The sequence below is a fragment of the Diceros bicornis genome, chromosome 2 (genome assembly GCF_020826845.1).
Source record: "Diceros bicornis minor isolate mBicDic1 chromosome 2, mDicBic1.mat.cur, whole genome shotgun sequence".
In the NCBI taxonomy this organism is placed as follows: Eukaryota; Metazoa; Chordata; class Mammalia; order Perissodactyla; family Rhinocerotidae; genus Diceros; species Diceros bicornis.
The window spans coordinates 81771678-81791579 of record NC_080741.1 but is presented as its reverse complement, the minus strand read 5'-3'; the positions used below and the strand labels follow the sequence as shown (position 1 = coordinate 81791579).

At 44.0% G+C, this 19902-nt stretch overlaps 1 protein-coding gene across 1 annotated transcript in view; it reads left to right on the top strand.

Moving 5' to 3' along the window:
• The window catches only part of LOC131419132 (uncharacterized protein C3orf20 homolog), a 137310-nt gene extending 117845 nt beyond the window's left edge, over positions 1-19465 (top strand). Inside the window, exons 5-6 of the mRNA XM_058563979.1 lie at positions 15297-15435; positions 18588-19465. Coding sequence (XP_058419962.1) covers positions 15297-15435; positions 18588-18878 — 430 coding nt within the window. The 3' untranslated portion in view covers positions 18879-19465. The remainder of the gene's footprint in view (positions 1-15296; positions 15436-18587) is intronic.
• The last annotated feature ends 437 nt before the right edge of the window (positions 19466-19902 follow it).

Below are 19902 nucleotides of genomic sequence, written 5' to 3'. Positions count from 1 at the left end.
CCCAGTCTGTGGCTTGGTTTTTCATTTTCTTATTGGTGTTTTTTTGGCAGAGCAAAGTTGATTTTGATGCAGTCCAATTTACCATTTTGTTTTTCTTTTCTGGATTGTGCTTTTGGTGTCATATCTAAAAACTCTTTGCCTAATTTAGTGGTTCTCAACCAAAGGTGATCTTGATCCCCAAGGTACACTTGGAAATGTTTAAAGACATATTTTATAATTGTCAAGACCGGGGGGCCGGCCCCGTGGCTTAGCGGTTAAGGGCACATGCTCCGCTGCTGGCAGCCCGGGTTCGGATCCCGGGCGCGCACCAACACACCGCTTCTCCGGCCATGCTGAGGCCGCGTCCCACATACAGCAACTAGAAGGATGTGCCGCTATGACATACAACTATCTACTGGGGCTTTGGGGGAAAAATAAATAAATAAAATTATAAAAAAAAAAAGACTGGGGAGGAGGTGCTACTTCTATCTAGTGGGTAGTAAGGGATGCCGTTAAACATCCTACAATGCACAAACAACCCCGTATAAGAAATAATTATACAGTTCAAAATGTCAGTAGTGCCAGTTGAGAAACCCTGGCCTAACCCAGTGTCACAGAGGTTTCCTTCTAAAAGTTTTATAGTTGTATGGTTTGCATTTGGATCTATGATCCATTTTGATTTAATTTTTGTATAAGGTACAAAGTATGGGTTGAAGTTTATTTATTTTGCGTATGGATATCCAGTTGTTCCAGCAGCATTTTTTTTTTGTTTTGTGAGGAAGATGGGCCCTGAGCTAACATCTGCCAATCCTCCTCTTTTTGCTGAGGAAGACTGGCCCTGGGCTAACATCCATGCCCATCTTCCTCTACTTTGTATGAGAAGCTGCCACCACATGGCTTGCCAAGCAGTGCGTGGATGCACGCCCGGGATCCGAACCAGCAAACCTCGGCCGCCACAGTGGAATGCGTGCACCTAACTGCTTGCGCCACCGGGCTGGCCCCCCAGCAGCATTTTTGAAATGATATCCTTTTCTGTATTAAGTTGCCTTTGCACTTTTGTAAAAAGTCAATTGCCCATATATGTGTGGTTCTCTTTCTGGACTCTGTGACGTTAATGTGGTGAATTACATTGATTTCAGATATTGAACTGGCCTTGCATTCCTGAGATAAACTCCACATGGTCATAATGTATTATTTTTCTTCTCTGTTGCTGGATTCAACCTGCTAATATTTTATTGTCGTGAAAGTTATTGGTCTGTAGTTTTCTTATAATGTTTTTGTCTGGATTATCAGGGTGGTGTCGGCCTAAAAAATCAGTTGGGAAGTATTCTCTCCTCTTGTATTTTGTGTTGAATTTGTATGATTCTTTTCCTTAAATGTTTGGTAGAATTCACCAGAGAAACCATCTTACCTGGAGTTTCCTTGGTTGGAAAACTTTTAAAAACAGACTTAATTATGTTAATAGCTATAGGGCTATTCAGGTCATTTGTTTTTCTTGAGTGAATTTTGGTAGTTTGTGTCTTTAAAGGAATCGACCCACTTCATCGAAATTGAATTTATGTGCATAGAATTGTTTGTAGTATTACCTTATCATCTTTTTAATGTCTCTAGAGTCTTTAGTGATATCCTCTGTTTTATTTCTGATATTGGTAATTTGTGTCTTCTCTTTTTTATCTTGGTCAATCTGGCTACAGTTTTATTGATATTTTCAAAGAATGAGCTTTTGATTTCATTGATTTTTTTCTATTATATTTTATATTTTCAATTCCATTGATTTCTATTCTTTATTTTTATCTTCCTTCTGCTTGTTTTATGTTTAATTTGCTCTTTTTCTAGTTTCTTAAGTTGTAAGCTTAGATTATTGGTTTGAGGCCTTATTTTCTAGTACATGAGTATTTAATTCTGTAAATTTCCCTCTAAGCACTGCTCTTCCTGTGTCCCACAAATTTTGATATGTTAGATTTTCATTTTTATTCAGTTTAAAATATTTTCTAATTTTCCTGTGTTTAATCTTTGAACCATGGGTTATTTAGAAGTCTGATGTTTAAGTTCCCAATATTTGAGGATTTTCCTGATATCTTTCTGTTATTGATTTTTAGTTCATCTATGGTATAGTCTGAGAACATACTTTGTATGATTTCTATTCCTTTAAATTTTTTAAGGTTCATTTTATGACCCCAGAATATGGGCTACCTTGGTGAATGCTACATACACACTTGAAAAGAATGTGTATTCTGTTCTTGATGGGTGGAGTCTTCAACAAATGACAGTGGGGTCAAGTTGGTTGATAGTGTTTTTAAGGTCTTCCTATATCCTTGTTGATTTCCTGTCTTCTCCTATTGATTACTGGGAGTGGAGTATTGATGTCTCCAAGTATGATTGTGGATTTGCCTATTTTACCTTCAAATTCTATCATTGTTTTGATTTATACATCTGGGAGCTATGTTGGTAGGTACAGCACATTCGACTCTTTTTTCATTATGTAATGTGTCTCTTGATACCTGATAATTTTTCTTGTTTTGAAGTCTACTTTGTCTAATAACAATATGCTCTATTTTCTCTAATAATAATAATATACTTCAGCTTTCTTTTGATAAGTGTTTGCTTAGTATAACTTTTCCGTTCTTTTACTTGTAATCTGTCTATATCATTATATTTAAGGTGAGTTTCTTGCAAACAGCATATACTTAGGTCTTGTATTTTTATCCAGTCTGACACTCTGTCTTGTAGTTGGTATATTTAGTCTATTTACATTTAATATAATTATTGATTTGGTTGGATTTTTTTGTGTGTGTGTGTGAGGAAGATTAGCCCTGAGCTAACATCTGTGACCAATCCTCCTCTTTTTGCTGAGGAAGTCTGCCCTGGGCTAACATCCACGCCCATCTTCCTCCATTTTATCTGGGAGGCTGTCTTGACATGAGTACAGCCAAGTTTGGCCGCTCCATTGACCTACAGCCACCAGCACAAAAAGAAATATAATAGCTGCTTTCTGCGTGGTGGGAACTGGCCTTTTCCCGGGAACCGGCCTTTCTCCCACAGAGAGAGTTGCAAGTTGTAACATTTCAAGGCTCTTGGAGCGTCGTAGCCCGGAATGGACTGGCCATCTGTGCCGGGCTGAGACGATAACCAAAGAGAACAATGCACGTACACAACTACCAGGCTGGGACGTTAGCCAGGGGGCTCAGTGCACGTACGCCACTGATAACCATTTTGTGCATGGAAACACTAAATGCTTGCTCTGCAAACTCTGTAATTGCTTACTCTGAAAATTACTGATGGTATAAAAACTGCTGGAAACTGAGACCCGGTGAGAGTTCCACCTGTGGAAGGGACACCTTGCCCAGGACGTGTGATCCTTGCCCAGCCGCGTCTATTGACAGGACTCTCCCGGCAGTGGGGCGTGGATGTTGTGAGTAACTGATTTGATGTGAAGTAATTGATTTGATATGAAGTAATTGATTTGATGTGTCCTCTTTTCGGTCAACTTGGTGTTTCTCTTTCTGGTTGATTTGTGTCATTTCTCTTCAGCCGATGTGGGTGTTTTCCCTTTCCAGTCGGGCTGATGTTTTTTCCCTCTTAATATTTGACCTATTTGGATCTGTTTGCAGACTGTCACCTTTACTATCCTCTATATAATAAAATATACCTTCAGTCCATTTGTTTGGAGTGGAAAGTGTCTTTTACGTCTCCGATCGAATCCCCGAACCTCTCATAACATAATTGGCGCTGTGAGCAGGATTCAGATTAAGGAGATGCCTTTCCTATTCAAACGAAAGGTAACTGAAGCCAAGGTGGAAGAAATTCCAGGATGGGAGGACCCTCCCTTTTGCACTCTGGTTGGGGAGTGGGCTCGTAGGTCAGGGCTATGTGAAGCTTGGGATGCTCGTCTGCGACGATTTGAACCGTTGGATGTGACCAAAGCTTTGCAGACGGTGGAAAGGAAAGAGAAAGATGATGTTTCTTTTTTGGCACGGCGAGGTTGGTGTTTGTTGTCTGCTTATCGCCGGGCTATAGAAGATAGGGATAAGATACAGAAAGAGAAGGCACTCTCGGAAAAAGAAAATTTAGATTTGCAGTCTCGCTTGGCTATGATTCAATGTCAATATCTTGCACTGGGAGATCAGGCTCGTAACTACCAAGCTATAGCAGAAAAGGCTGCTGTAAGAGTTGCCAAATATAAATATAGAAAGAGAAGAGGAAAGGTAAACGAACGAAAAGTTCATATGGCCATAGCATCGGCCGGTTCTAAGTGGGACCCAGACACATGGGATGATGATATCTGGGATGATAATTCTGAAACTGATTATGAGGAAGAGGAAAAACCACCCAAACACACAGAGGCACGTCCTCTTCGCCGTTGGCGGATGGAAATGAATGATAATCATCCTGTAAGGAAAGATGTGATTGAAGATTTTAACCAACAAGAAATTTCTGATATTTTAGCCCGGGCTACACAAAAGCCTAAAGAAGCCATTATAACCTGGCTTGTTCGCCTATATGATATGGGCGCTACAGGAATTAATCTGGATGCAGGAGATGCTTTTAAATTTATAATTTTGTCCAGTGATCCAGTAATACGGGGAGCTTTCAGAGACTGAAGCATGAATGCTCACCCCCCAAATGATCGTGGACAAGACACTGATGATACAACTTTATTGGCTCTTGCAGTAAAAGGAGCTCAAGATAAATACCCCACGGATGATATGTGGCCAGACACTAATAGACCATGATATACTTTAAAAGATTGTGTTCAAAAGATGAGAGAAGAAACCATGAAACGGGCTATGTTTCTGGGGTGTGGTGAAACTTTAAATGAAACGACTTTAAGTGTCCAGGTGCGAAACAAGTTGATAAAAACTGCACAAAAAGAAATATAAAAGCTGCTTTCTGCGTGATGGGAACTGGCCTTTTCCCGGGAACCGGCCTTTCTCCCACAGAGAGAATTGCAAGTTGTAACATTTCAAGGCTCTTGGAGCGTCGTAGCCCGGAATGGACTGGCCATCTGTGCCGGGCTGAGACGATAACCAAAGAGAACAATGCACGTACACAACTACCGGGCTGGGACGTTAGCCAGGGGGCTCGGTGCACATACGCCACTGATAACCATTTTGTGCATGGAAACACTAAATGCTTGCTCTGCAAACTCTGTAATTGCTTACTCTGAAAATTACTGGTGGTATAAAAACTGCTGGAAACTAAGACCCGATGAGAGTTCCACCTGTGGAAGGGACACCTTGCCCAGGACGTGTGATCCTTGCCCAGCCGCGTCAATTGACAGGGCTCTCCCGGCAGTGGGGCATGAATGTTGTGAGTAACTGATTTGATGTGAAGTAATTGATTTGATATGAAGTAATTGATTTGATGTGTCCTCTTTTCGGTCAACCTGGTGTTTCTCTTTCCGGTTGATTTGTGTCATTTCTCTTCAGCCGATGTGGGTGTTTTCCCTTTCCAGTCGGGCTGATGTTTTTTCCCTCTTAATATTTGACCTATTTGGATCTGTTCGCAGACTGTCACCTTTACTATCCTCTATATAATAAAATATACCTTCAGTCCATTTGTTTGGAGTGGAAAGTGTCTTTTACGTCTCCGATCGAATCCCCGAACCTCTCATAACAGAGGCTGCCACAGCATGCCTTGACAAGTGGTGCGTCGGTGCGCGCGTGGGTTCCGAACCCCAGACCACCGCAGTGGAGTGGGCGCACTTAATCGCTGTGCCACTGGGCCGGCCCTGCACTTTCATGTTAGAATGATCTTTTCTATGATCGGCAATTATTCTTTTTCAACACTTGAAAGATGTCTTTCTGCTGTTTTCTGGCTTCTGTCATTTTTATTTTGAAGTCAGCTCTCAGTCTTATTGTTGCTCCTTTGAAGGTAAAGAGTCTTTTTTCTCTGGCTTTCTTTCTCTCCACCTTTAGTTAGTGGCCTTTCTTTAGTTCGCAGCTTTTCTGTGTTGTGCCTAGATGTGATTCTCATTGTATTTATCTTGTCTGTAGCACTTCTTGATCTGTGGCCTTCATTCATTTTGGAAAATTCTCGGCGGTTATTTCGTTAGATATTCACTCTCTCCTCTCGCTCTCTGCCTTCCTCCTTCCTGCCTCTTCCTCTTCCTTTCCCGCTCCTCTCCGTCTGAGACTCCACGTATATACAAGTTTCACCTTTTCACTGAGTTCCGTGCATCTTTTTTTTCTCTATTCTATATTTTCCATCCTTTTCTTTCCTTTGTACTTCAGCCTATGTATTTTCTACTGACGCATCTTGCAGTTTACTAATGCTCTTAAACTGTGTCTAATCTGCTTTAACTGTGTTTGCTGATCTAAAACTTCATCTTGTCTCCTGTTTTCTTGCGCACGCTTTTAACATCTGTGTCAGATATCTCCACTCTCTATATCCCTGTGGATCTGCTTCTCATAGTTTTCAGTCAATTCTTGACTTGTTGTATACCTGGCATTTTCGTGTGTGCCAGACGTTGTGGATGAAAAAATGTAGAGATAATTTGAAGCTCTGGAGCTCGTAATCCTCCTTCAGAGAGGACTTAACCTTTGCTTTCATCTGCCAGCTTGGCTAGGGGCAGATCACCCTCTTCTAGATAGGGATAGTGTCTTTTGATGTACAAAATTTTAAATTTTTCACGAAGTCCTCTTTGTCTGTTTCTTCCTTTGTTCCGTGAAATCACTGCCAAATTCAATGTCGTGACGCTTTTGTCCTGTGTTTTCTTGTAAGAATTTTATTGTTTTAGGTCTTACATTTAGGTCTTTGATACATTTTGAGTTAATTTTTGTATGTGGTGTTAGGTAAGCGTCTACTTCATTCTTTTGCGTGTAGATACCCCGTTTTCCCAGCACCATTTTTTGAAAACACTGTCCTTGGCCCGTTGAATGGTCTTGGCACCATTGTGAAAAATCATTGAGACATATGTGTGAGAGTTCATTTCTGGAGTCTCTGTTCTATTCCGTTGGTCTATATGTCTGTCATTATGCCAATAGGACACCTTTTCAATGACTCTAGTTTTGCAGTAAGTTTTGAAATCAGGAGGTGTGAGGCCTCCAGTTTGGTTCTTTTTCAAGATTGTTTGAAAATTGAGATTCCATATGAAGTTTAGGATGAGTTTTTCTATTTCTGCAAAAAATGTCCTTGGGATTTTGATAGGGATTGCATTGAATCTATAGATCACTTGGGGTAGTATTGACATTTTAACAATATTAAGTCTTCCAATCCATGAACGTGGAATATGTTTTCATTTATTTATATCTTCTTTAATTTCTTTCAGCAGTGTTTTGTAGTTTTTATTGTACAAGTCTTTTACCTCCTTGGTTAAGTTAATTCCTAAGTATTTTATTCTTTTTGATGCTAAGTGAAATTATTTTAATTTCCTTTTCACTTTGTTCATTGCTGTTGTATAGAAATATAACTGATTTTTGCATGTTAATCTTTTATCCTGAAATTTTGCTGAATTTATTAGCTCTAACTGTGTGTGTGTGTGTGTGTGTGTGTGTGTGTGTGTGTGTTGTTTAGGATTTTCCATACATAAATTTTATAATCCATGAATAGAAATAGGTTTATTTCTTCCTTGCTGATTTAGGTGACTTTTATTTCTTTTTCTTGCCTAATTGCTTTAGCTGGAACTTCCTGTACAGTGCTGAATAGAAATGGTGAAAGTGGACCTCCTTTTCTCGTTCCTGATTCCTAAGGGGTAAAGCTTTCAGTCTTTTACCATTGACTTAACTGTGTTTCATAGTTTCCCTTTATCATATTGAGGAAGTTCCCTTTTAATCCTAGTTTGTCGAGTGTTTTTATCATAAAAGGGTTTTAGACTTTGTCAGATGCTTTTTCTCCATCAACTGAGATGATTGTGTGTCTTTTTTCCCTTTATTCTATTAATGTGATGTATTACACTGATTGCTTTTCATATGTTGAACCACTCTTACATTCCTTGGACAGACCCCTCTTACTGATAGTGGATAATCCTTTTAATATGCTGCTGGATTCAGTTTGCTAGTATTTCATTGAGAATTTTTGCATCTATATTCATAAGGTATATTCATCTATACTTTTCTTTTCTTATAGTATCTTTGTCTGGCTTTGGTATCAGAGTAATGCTGGCCTCATAGAATGAGTTAGGAAGTGTTCCCTCCTGTTCTTTTTTTTTTTTTAGGTGAGTTTGGGAACGATTGGTATTAGTTGTTTAAGTGTTTGGTAGAATTCATAAGTGAAATCATCTGGTCCTGGCCTTTTCTTTTTTGGGGGTACTTTGAAGACTGATTCAACCTTTTTACATGTTAGAGGCTTATTCGGATTTTGTATTTCCTCTTGAGTCGGTTTTAGAGTTAGAGTTTTTCTAGGAATTTGTCCGTTTCATTTAGGTTATCTAATTTGTTGGTATGCAGTTCACAATATCCTTTTATAATCCTTTTTAGTTCTATAAGGCCAGTAGTAATGTCCCACTTTCATTTTTGGTTTTAGTAATTTGAGTCTTCTCTCTTTCTACTTAGTTGGTCTAGCTAAAGATGAGTTGATTTTGTTGGACTTTTTAGAGAACCAACATTTGTTTCACTGTTTCTCTATGTTGTTTTTCCATTCCCTGTTTTCTTTATCTTGATTCTAATTATTATTATTTCCTACCTTCTGCTAGCTTTGGGTTTAGTTTCCTTTTGTTTTCTAATGTAAGGTCAGGTTAGGTTGGGTTTTTGATTTCTTCTCTTTTCATGTAGGTGTTCCAGCTGCAAACTTCCCCCTGAGTACTGCTCTCAGTGCATCCCATAAGTTTTGGTATGTTGTGTTTTTGTTTCATTCATGTCAAAGTATTTTCTAATTTCCCTTGTGATTTCTTCTTTGATCCACTGGTTGTTTAAGCATGTGTTGCTTAGGGGCCGGCCCCGTGGCTTGGCAGTTGAGTGCGCGCACTCCGCTGCTGGCAGCCCATGTACGGATCCCGGGCGCACACTGACGCACCGCTTCTCTGGCCATGCTGAGGCCGTGTCTCACATACAGCAACTAGAAGGATGTGGAATTATGACATACAAGTATCTGCTGGGGCTTTGGGGAAAAAAATAGGAGGAAGATTGGCAATACATGTTAGCTCAGAGCCGGTCTTCCTCAGCAAAAAGAGGAGGATTAGCACAGATGTTAGCTCAGGATGATCTTCCTCACAAAAAAAAAAAAAAAAGAATGTGGTGCTTAATTTCCACATATTTGTCACTTTTCCAAATTTCCTTTTGTTATTGATTTCTAATTTCATTCCACTGTGTATGGCGGGGACATTTTATATGATTTCTTTTTACATTATTTGAGACTTGTTTTGTGACCAAATATATGGTCTGTCTTGGAGAATGTTCTGTGTGCACTTGTGAAGCATGTGTATTATGCTGTAGTTGATTTAATTGGTCCATATATGTCTCTTAGGTCTAGTTGGTTTATACTTTACTTCAAATTGTCTATTTCCTTGTTTCTCTTTTATCTAGTTGTCCTGTCCATTATTGAAAGCAAAGTGTTGAATCTCCAACTATTATTGTAGAATTATCTATTTCTCCCTTCAGTTCTCTCAGTTTTGGCTTCATATATTTAGGGGCTCTATTGATATGTGCATATACGTTCCTAATTGTTGTGTTTCTAGGGGGAGTGACCCTTTTCTCAATATATGCTGCTTTGTCTCCTGTAATAATTCTTGTCTTAAAGTCGTATTTTTGTCTAATATTAATGTTGCCACCTCTGCTCCTTTTTGATTACCATTTGCGTGGATTGTTTGTTTCTATCCTTTCGCTTGCAACCTGGTTGTGTCTTTGAATCTAAAATGAGCTTCCTGTGTAGAGTAAATAGTTGGATCGCTTTTTTTTCCATTCTGCCAATCTCTGGCTTTTGTTGAAGATATTAATGCATTTACAGTTAAAAGAAATTACCACAAAGGAAGGACTTACTTCTGCCATTTTGCTATTGGTTTTCTTTAAATCTTACATCTTTTGTATTCCTCATTTCCTTCTTTGTTGACTTTTGTGTTTGAGTGTTTTTTTAGTGTATGGTATGCTGTTACTTTTATGTGTCAGCTTGACTGGGCTAAGTGGTGACTGGGCTAAGGGTAAAACATTTTTTCTGGGTGTGTATGTGAGGGTGTTTCTGGAAGAGATTAGCATTTGATCAATACACTGAGTAAAGAGATCCACACCCACCAATGTGGGCAGGCATCATCTAATCCATTGAGAGATTCATTGAATCATGAATTAAACAAAAAAGCAAAGGAAGGGCAAATTCCTTCTTTCTCTTCTTGAGCTGGGAAGTCCATGTTTTCCTGCCTTCAGACAGTGGAGCTCCTGCTTCTTGGGCCTTTGGCCTTGGACTGAGAATTACACCATTGGCTCCCCTGGTCCTCACGCCTTCAGACTCAGAGTGAATTATACCCCTGGCTTTCCTGGTTCTCCAGCTTGCAGACAGCAGATTGTGGGACTTCTTGGCCTCTGTAACTGCATGAACCAATTCCTATAATAAGTTTCCTCATAGATAGATATATAGGTTTGTAGATTGATCGATAGCTCTATCAATCAATCTGTGAGGAAGTTTATTATAGAAAGCAAGAAAGGAAGGAAGGAAGAAAACAAGGGTATATATATATATATATATATATCTCATATTGATTCTGTTTCTCTGGAGATCCCTGACTAATAAATGTGGTTTGGATTTCCTTCTCATTTCCTTTGCTGTATATTTTTATATTATTTTCTTAGTGGTTACTCTGGGGAGTACAACAACAGTCTAGTTTGAATTACTACTAACTTAGCTTCAATAGTATACAAAATCTCTGCTCCTATACACTTCCATCCCTCTCCCCTTTATATTCTTCTTGTCACAGATTACGTGTGTATGCATTGTGTGCCCAATTAACATAGATTTATAATTGTTGTTTTATATATTTGTCTTTTAAATCACATAGGAAAAAACAGAGGAGTTTCACACTGAAACTGTAATAATATGGGTTTTATATTTACTTATGTAGTTACCTGTACCAGTGTTCTCTATTTCTTCATATAGTTTCACCTTACTGTCTAGTATTCTTCCATTTCAATCTAAAGGACTCTCTTTAGCACTTTTTGTGGGGCAGGCCCAGTAACAAACTAGTGACAAACTCCCTCAGTTTTGTTAATCTATGATGTCTTAATTTCTCCTTCATTTTTGAAGGATAGTTTTGCTCGGTATAGAATTCTTGGCTGACAGGGGCTTTTTTTCTTTCAGCACTTTATTTTTTATTTATTTATTTTTTTTGTGTGAGGAGATCAGCCCTGTGCTAACATCCGCCAATCCTCCTCTTTTTTTGCTGAGGAAGACGGCCCTGGGCTAACATCTGTGCCCATCTTCCTCCACTTTATATGGGACGCCGCCACAGCATGGCTAGCCAAGCATTGCGTCGGTGCACGCCCGGGATCTGAACCAGCGAACCCCGGGCCGCCGCAGCGGAGCGCGCGCACTTAACCGCTTGCGCCACCGGGCCGGCCCCCTTTCTTTCAGCACTTTACATATATCATCCCACTGCCTTCTGGCCTCCATGATTTTTGGATGAGAAATTGGCATTTAATTTTATTGAAGATCTCTTGTATGTGATGAGTCTCTTCTCTCTGGTTGCTTTCAAGATTCTCTCTTTGTCTTTGTCTCTCAATGATTTTATTATAATGTGTCTCAGTGTGGGTCTCTGCATTTATCCAAAATGGAGTTTGTTGAGCTTCTCGGATGTGTAGATTCATGTCTTTCATCACATTTGGAGCATTTTTGGCAATTGTGTCATCGAATATTCTTTCTGCTCCTCTCTCTTTTCCCTCTGGAACTCTCATTATGTGTATGTTGTCCCACAGGTATCTTAGGCTCTATTAATTTTTCTTCATTCTTTTTTCTTTCCATTCCTCAGACTGGGTAATCTCAGTGGAACTCTCTTCAAGTTCGCTGGTTCTTTTTTCTGCCTGTTCAGATCTGCTGTTGAATTTTTCATTTCAGTTATTATACCTTTCAATTCTAGAGTTTCTGGTTGCTTCCCTTTTAGAATTTCTATCTCTTTATTGATATTCTCAATTTATGAGACTTTGTTCTCCAGGTTGCCTTTAGTTATGTGTCCATAGTTCTCTTAATACTTGGAGCGTATTTAATATAGTTGATTTAAAATCTTTGTCTAGTAAGTCCAATATCTTGGTTTCCTCAGGGACAGTTTCTATTAATTTCTTTTTTCCTGCGAATGAGCCATACTTTCTTGTTTCATTGCCTGCCTTACCATTTTTTTGTTGAAAACTGAACATTTTGAATATTATAATGTGGTAACTCTGGAAATCAAATTCTCTCCTCTCCCCAGGGGTGGTGGTTGTTCCTTATTGCAGTTTGTGGTTATTTGTTTGTTGAGTGACTTTTCCAAACTATTTTGGTAAAGACTGTCTTCTTGGTCATGTGTGGTCACTGAAGTCTCTGTTTGGTTAGCTTAGTAGTCAGCTAGTGATTTGACAGAGACTTCCCCTGGAGCCAAAAGAAAAAATACTCTCCCATTCTTTGCAGATTGACTGTGTTGGGGTACTTCATCGGTGCTTTTAGCCAGGCTGTTTACAACTCTGCTTTAGCCTTTACTTCTCACTTGCACAGAGCCCAGAGGTCAGCCGGAGGTTAAAGCTTGGGGTGTTTTGAGGCCTTTTCTAACCACGGTTCCAATCCTGGGCATCCCTGTGCTGCTTTAGATTCCCTGGTATACATGGAAACTTTCAAAGCCTTTATTCCTCCGTGTATTTTTTTCCACAGCCTCTTTCTTCCCACACATTTTTCTCTGCCTACTGCGTGCCCTCTCTTTTATCACTGGCACTTGGAGGTTGTGTCTGATATATTTGCCTTTAAATGCTTTTGATAAATGCTGCCCGGGAGGCTGCTACATCTCTGAAAAGGTTCCAAGGTGGGCCAAACAAAGGCAAGCCGCTTAGCCAGTCCCTCAGGGAACCTCCAGAGAGGTCAAACCACACAGCCTCAATTCCTTGAAGGCAAAGTCCAGATTGCCCTCTCTGGTGCCAGCAAGCCACACCAGCAACATGGGCTGCCAGCCTGCTGGATGCCGTTAAGCCGGTGAGTCGGGGATGGGAGGTAAGTTAAAACACCACAACACATTCTTACCAAAATGTAGCGGTTTCTTTCTTCATGAAGCATTTCCCTGATTGTTGTTTTTAAATTAGTTTCCAGAGCTCTGATAAAGTTAATTCTGACAGTTTTTACCAGCTTAATTGTCGTTCAGTGAAGGGAAATAGCTTTGGAGTGCCCTATTCTGTCATTTTTGACAACATCACTCCTATCTTTTTATAGTGAAAAAATCATTTCTGTATAATTTTCTCTGAATTGTGTATTCACTTCCTTTCTCCATGTTTTATGAGTTACTAATTTTTTCTAATTCATTTAAAGTTCTTTACATAGTAGGGAAACTAGCCACTTGTCTGTGATAGCAGTTTCGTATATGTTTCCCAGTTTGTCATTTGTCTTTTGTCTTTGCTAGTGATGGTTTCAGTACTCAGGGTGTTTTGGTTTTTTCTTTTGTGTAGTTGAATTCATCAGTCTTTTTCTATCATGACTTCTGGACTTTTGAATCATAATTAGGAAAGGCCTTCCCTGCTCCAACATTATTAAATGCTTCTCTCATATATTCTACTAGAACTTTTATGGCTTAATTTCTCCATGTTTAAATCCTTGATCTATTTTGGATTTATACTGGTGTCACTTATGCTTAACAGATCCAACCTTTTTCCCTCCAGATATGCAGGTTCTTGAACAAGAAATATTCTTTAGTTTATTTAGCAAGTATTTATTAGTATCAAATAGCATCTGAAAAATTATGAGTAGTAAATTACTTGCATTACTCTCGTTGGGATGACCTGGTTTCTAATCCTAGGCCTTGCCACTTAATTACTATATGAACTTGGGCAACCCGTTCGCCTAGTGGGAGCCTTCTGTTTTCTGACCTGTAAACAGTGATAATAGTTTCTTCCCAGCCTATTATACAGGTTATTACAAAACTAACCAAGACAATCTCTATGCCAAGGGCCATGGATGCTGTAAAATGCTAACCATGATGTCAGGCGGTAGGAATGATGAGAATAAAGTCATAGCAGCGCTTTATACTTGGATGGTGCTTATTCTCCTCTAAATACAGCAACCCTCACGGTCCTGCAGCAACCCAGTACAGTGTCTGACACATAGTAGGTTCTTGATTAGTGTTTTCTTGAGTAGTCATTGAGTCTCTGTTGAATCTTTCCTATTTGACAAGGGTTACTATTTACTCCACTGAGCAAAACACTCCAAACTCATGAACTCATGGAACTTACGTTCTAGTGGGAGAGAGAAGTACAATAGCCAAAATAAATAAGCAAAATCAATAGTATGTTAGATAGTGAGCAATGCTAAGGAGGAGAATAGGCAGGGAAGGGGAAGGAGTGTTGGAAGTAGAGGCACACAATTCTGAACAGGACGGTCAGAGAAAGTCTCACTGAGAAGGTGACATTTGCATAAAGATGTAAAGGAGGTGAGAAAGTGAGTTGTGTGGCTCTCTGAAAGAAGAGCCAAGCAGGCAGAAGGAACAGCGAGAGCAAAGGCCCTGAGGTTGGAGGATAAGCAGAGTCCAGAGTGGCTGAGGCCAGTGAGCAAAGGTGAGGGTGCTGGAGAAGAAGAAGAGGCCAAGGGGATGAGGAAGGGGGCCAGATCATATACAGCCTTAAAGGGCATTGTAGGGCCCTTGGCTTTCATTCTCTGAAAGGTGGAAAGCCACTGGAAGGTCTGGAAGAGAGTAGTGACATGACATAACTTGGGTTGTAGCAGGATCCCTCCGTCTGCTGTGGGGAGAACAGACTGAAGAGGGGCCAGAGGAGAAAGCAGAAGACCATTAGGAAGCACTGGGAGGCATCCAGGCAAGAAACGCTGGAGGCCTGGCCCACGTTAATAGCAGTAGAGGGCAGGAAAGTGGTCGGGGTCTGCATCTGTCTTGAAGGTAGAGTCGACAGGCTTGCTGGTAGATTGGATGGGAGGATGGGACATGAGGTGTAAGAGAAAGAGGAGTTCAGGATGACTCCGTAGCTTTTGTTGGATGGATGAACACGTCACTTGTTCATCTTGTTCTGTACCTGAGGAAGCCGAGGCCCAGAGAGGTGAGGGGACCCATCCAATGCGGTGCTGCAGGTCGGTGGTGAAGGCCAGGCTAGAACTACCTGGAACCTGAGCTCTGCAGCAGCAAGGGCCTTTGTCCATCTAGAGCCGGGGTCTGGAGGGCCTGGGGGACGGAGGTCTGTGCCCCGCCCACTGAGCGCCTGCCCTCTTGCCCCTCCTTGCAGAGGGAAGGCGGGAGAGGGAGAGGTGCACAGCCTCACCCTGTGGAAGGCCTTGCCCTCCAACTGCCCACTGCTGCTGCAGAAGCTCCTGCAAAAGCAAGACATCGGCCGCGGCTGCAGGTGCTTTGTAAAGCCACCCCAGGTGTGTGACCTGGAGCTGGCGCAGTTCCTCTCGACGCCCCGTGACCCCACCCTGGTGATGGTGTTGGGGATCGTAGCAAGCCGGAGCCCCACCAGCACAGCAGAGGAGCTGAACTGGCTTCTCAATGAGATGTATTATTGCCAGCAGTGGGGTCGTGGATCACCCTGCATCCAGGTTGGTCCGGGGTCCAGCTGCGGAGGCGCCGGGGTCTGGGGGTGGGGAGGCGGGCAGGGGAAGACCCCCACGGGGCCAGGACTGACTGCACAGCTGACTGAGAGGCTGCCCCTGGGCCTCAGCACACAGTAGCCCCTCTCACTTCCTTTGCTCCTCCTGGCCTTTGCACACAATCCTCCGACTGTCTGCTCCCTCCCTCTTGTCTCTCTCCCCCTCATCCTCCTGTTCCAGGGTGAATGTCACCACGTCAAGGTGGGTGCCTTTTCTGAGCCTTGAGACAAGGTCAGGCACTGTCGTCTCCTCCGGGAGCACTCACTGCAGGGGTGCTTCTTTACTGTGAGAGAATTGAGAGCAGAGCCACGCTCAGCACCACATCCCCAGGGCTCAGGAACGTGTGCAGACAATGCCCGAGTACCTCCTGTGCGCGGGTCCTGTGCAGGACCCCAGAGGGGCTCCCAGCGTGCTGGGGCAGTGACCACAGCGGACCCCAAGGAGGGCCATGAGAGGACAGCTCTGGGCGTGCGGGAGCCAGGAACAGGGCCTGCCGCCTCCTGACGGTCAGGGATGTTTTCCCGGGACGAGGGTTTTAGGCAGGGTGAGGGTTCCTGGCAGAGGGAGCGTCTTCTGCAAAGGTAGATGGGGCAAAAAGGCTGCTTTAGGTCCCGATTCGTTGTGGTGGAAGTCCCAAGGGCTGGTCAGTCAGGGGAGCATGTGACCACCCCCACCTACTTGCTACAGAGTCGTCCCCAAGTCTCATCATCACCCTGAGTTAGCAGCCATTCCCGGCAGGTTCACGGGGTGGCCCCATCCCCAGACCAGCTGGAGCAGAGGATACCGTGTGAGCACGAGAGCTTCATGTCCACCTGGTGCCTTCCTTCGAGCCCTCTTTCCCCTGATGCCCTCTCGAATCCGTTGTCTCTGCCCTGTCTCCCTTTGGCTGCAGCCCCGAGTGCTAAGTTTTTGTGTATGCCCTGGGGACACCTTCCCCAGCCCTCCTCCCAGGAGAGCCGCCTCCCTGACCCCTGCGACCTACCCTCGGGCCTGCACTCCAGCCAGTGCCAGGAGCCTGGCATTGGAACCCTTCTGGTCCGACACCGGAAGGCTTTTTACTAGTCTCGTACGTCAAAGCCACAGGTGTCTTCTGGAGTCCACTCCAATGTAGTTAGATTCAGTGAACACTTAGTGATACCAGCTCTGGCCCATCCGTGTACAGATGGATGTCATCCCTGCCCATGGGGGAACTCAGGGTTGACTTTAGTTTATTTTGGGGCTGTTAATTGTCCAGTTATAATTGTTCGTAAGCACAGAATGCACAGTGGTCGATCCCAGCCATGAGCAGCGTGAATGGGGACAGGGTCTGCCCTGAGGTGGTTGAAGCTGATGGGGTAGTTGGCAGTAGGATTTGAGAGGTGCAGAGGACTGACCTGGAAGGTGTCACTGGATTTGAGAGACTCTGGTTCCACTATTCCAGTGTCTTTGGTTAAGGCAGAAACGTTCCCTGACTTCTCTTGCTCTGTCAGCTAGAACACTGTCTTGACATGAGTACAGCCATGTTTGGCCGCTCCATTGACCTACAGCCACCAGCACAAAAAAGAAATACAAAGCTGCTTTCTGTGTTGTGGGAACTGGCCTTTTCCCGGGAACCGGCCTTTCTCCCACGGAGAGAGTTGCAAGTTGTAACATTTCAAGGCTCTTGGAGCGTCGTAGCCCGGAATGGACTGGCCATCTGTGCCGGGCTGAGACGATAACCAAAGAGAACAATGCACGTACACAACTACTGGGCTGGGATGTTAGCCAGGGGGCTCAGTGCACATACGCCACTGATAACCATTTGTGCATGGAAACTCTAAATGCTTGCTCTGCAAACTCTGTAATTGCTTACTCTGAAAATTACTGATGGTATAAAAACTGCTGGAAACTGAGCCCCAGTGAGAGTTCCACTGTGGAAGGGACGCCTTGCCCAGGACATGTGATCCTTGCCCAGCCGCGTCGATTGAAAGGGCTCTCCCGGCAGTAGGGCGTGGATGTTGTGAGTAATTGATCTGATGTGAAGTAATTGATTTGATATGAAGTAATTGATTTGATGTGTTCTCTTTTCGGTCAACCTGGTGTTTCTCTTTCCGGTTGATTTGTGTCATTTCTCTTCAGCCGATGTGGATGTTTTCCCTTTCCAGTCGGGCTGATGTTTTTTCCCTCTTAATATTTGACCTATTCGGATCTGTTTGCAGACTCTCGCCTTTACTATCCTCTATATAATAAAATATACCTTCAGTCCATTTGTTTGGAGTGGAAAGTGTCTTTTACATCTCCGATCGAATCCCCGAACCTCTCGTAACAAACACCGGGTGCGGGTCTGAGTTTCACATTTTAAACCGAAAGATCAGGCAGGACAGCTGGAGGCACCTGGACTAAAAGGCGGATAAAACGAGAAAACATCACAGTACTCATTAGCCATTTTAATGGACCCGTAGCATCTGGACAAAGGAGGGGAAGGAGAGCAGCTTTACTTTGGATTGACCAGGCCCCACCTGGAGGTGTAGGTTCAAGTCCAGCCCCGGCGCTGGATTTAATGACTGGGAGGTGTCGGGAGGGGCAGCCCTAGGGGAGTAGGAGTCCTGGAAGTGGGTACACCAGGAACATAGTAGACTTTCCAGTCTCTGCAGGGCTTCTCCCAGGCAGAGGGAACAGTCAAGTCCTGCACAGCCCAGAGGGCCAGGCTAGTGGATGTCACATGGTGAGGGGCGATCATCTCCATGACAGCCTTCAGCAGTAGAGGGCCCTAAATGGATCCAGGGCCATCCTCTGGGGCTGGTCAGGGGAGGTGCACACGCAGGGGCTTAATGGCCTGTTGGGCAGGAGTTGGGAAGGGTGCTGTCTGGGGCACCGGGATGCAGTGGGAACCGGGCCTGGCTGAGATGCGGGAATCTGAGTGCGTCCTCTTGGCAGGGGGTGATGGGCACGTCCTTCTCTGTTGGCAGTGCTGGCGTGACCCCTACTGCCTGCTGCGGTATGACCTGAACAGCCCCCTGCAGGAGGACCCGCCTCTGCTGGTGAAGAACAATGCTGTGGTGCAGGGCATGGTCCTGGTGAGCCCGGGTCCAGGAGGGGATTCGCCGCCAACTGCCTGCCACCCTGGTCTCCTGCAGCCCCTGCCCTTGTGGAATCACAGATGTGGGAGAGGGGAGGAGAGGCAGTCCGTGGGATCCTCTCGCCGCCCAGGCGGAGGCCCAGAGTGCAGAAGGAGTGACCGAGAGGCACGCAGCACGTAGAGCCCGTGAATTTCCCATTCCAGGAAATGAAAGGGACAGGTGACATTTAACCCGGCGGACCAAATTCTCTTCATCTGTTTGTTTTAAAATCACTTTTACTAAAAAGTGGAGCATAGAAACATGTATATTCATTGTAGAAAATTTGGAAAGTACAGTTTAGAAACTCGTTGCCTCGTGCTAGGATTCCTGTGTTCCCAGCGGGCCAGGTCCCCGCGGGCCCACGCCTCGTCTGTTCACGCAGCTCCCGGGAGCCCGGGGCTCACCCTGCTGGCGTTTTGCTGTCTGGCCTTTCGGTCTTTCTTCTGCCTTTGAGGTCCTGCTTTGTGAAGTACGATTTTGAACTGCCGTGTAGCAGCCTGTCGTGTCGTTTCTCTAGCTGTGCTCCTTTTGTCTGCTGTTGAGGTTATTTCCTATTTTGTTTTTTTTTTGGCCATAACAAATAGCACTGTAATGGATGTCCCTGCACAGAAATCTTTGGACAGCTCTCAGCTTGTTGGAGACTGACACGTGGAGGGTGGGCTTCAGAGAGCAGTGGGACAAGCTCCCTGCCCTCACAGGGCTCCCATCCCGCGGGGCCAGCTGGTTGTTGATGCAGATGAGTGAGTTAGAGGCAGCTGGGGTCGGGGCCCTTGAGCAGGGAGACGCCCTCTGGCCTGTGGCCCTGGGGGGGCTTGGTGTGAAGTGGCATTTGAGCTGGTTGGGCTGGCAGGGCCAAGGCTGGGATGGACAGTTGCCCTCTGACTTGGGGGACCTGGACGGGGGACAGGCTCAGCCACACCTCACTGGGCGACTAGGGGAGGGCCACGCCCCTTGCCCGTCCACGGAAGAAAGGCCTGGGTTCCGGCACAAGCTCTGAGAGCCCTGGCCTGTCCTGAGGGTCAGGGCTGACGTGCTGAGGGCCTCTGCCACTGTCTCCTTCCTGTGTGTCAGCAGATGTTCGCTGCGGGGAAGCTCCTTGTTCCTGGGGGCTTCCTTTGGCCCCGCTTAAGCAGGGAGAATCTGCTGAGCTGGATCGACCAGGCTC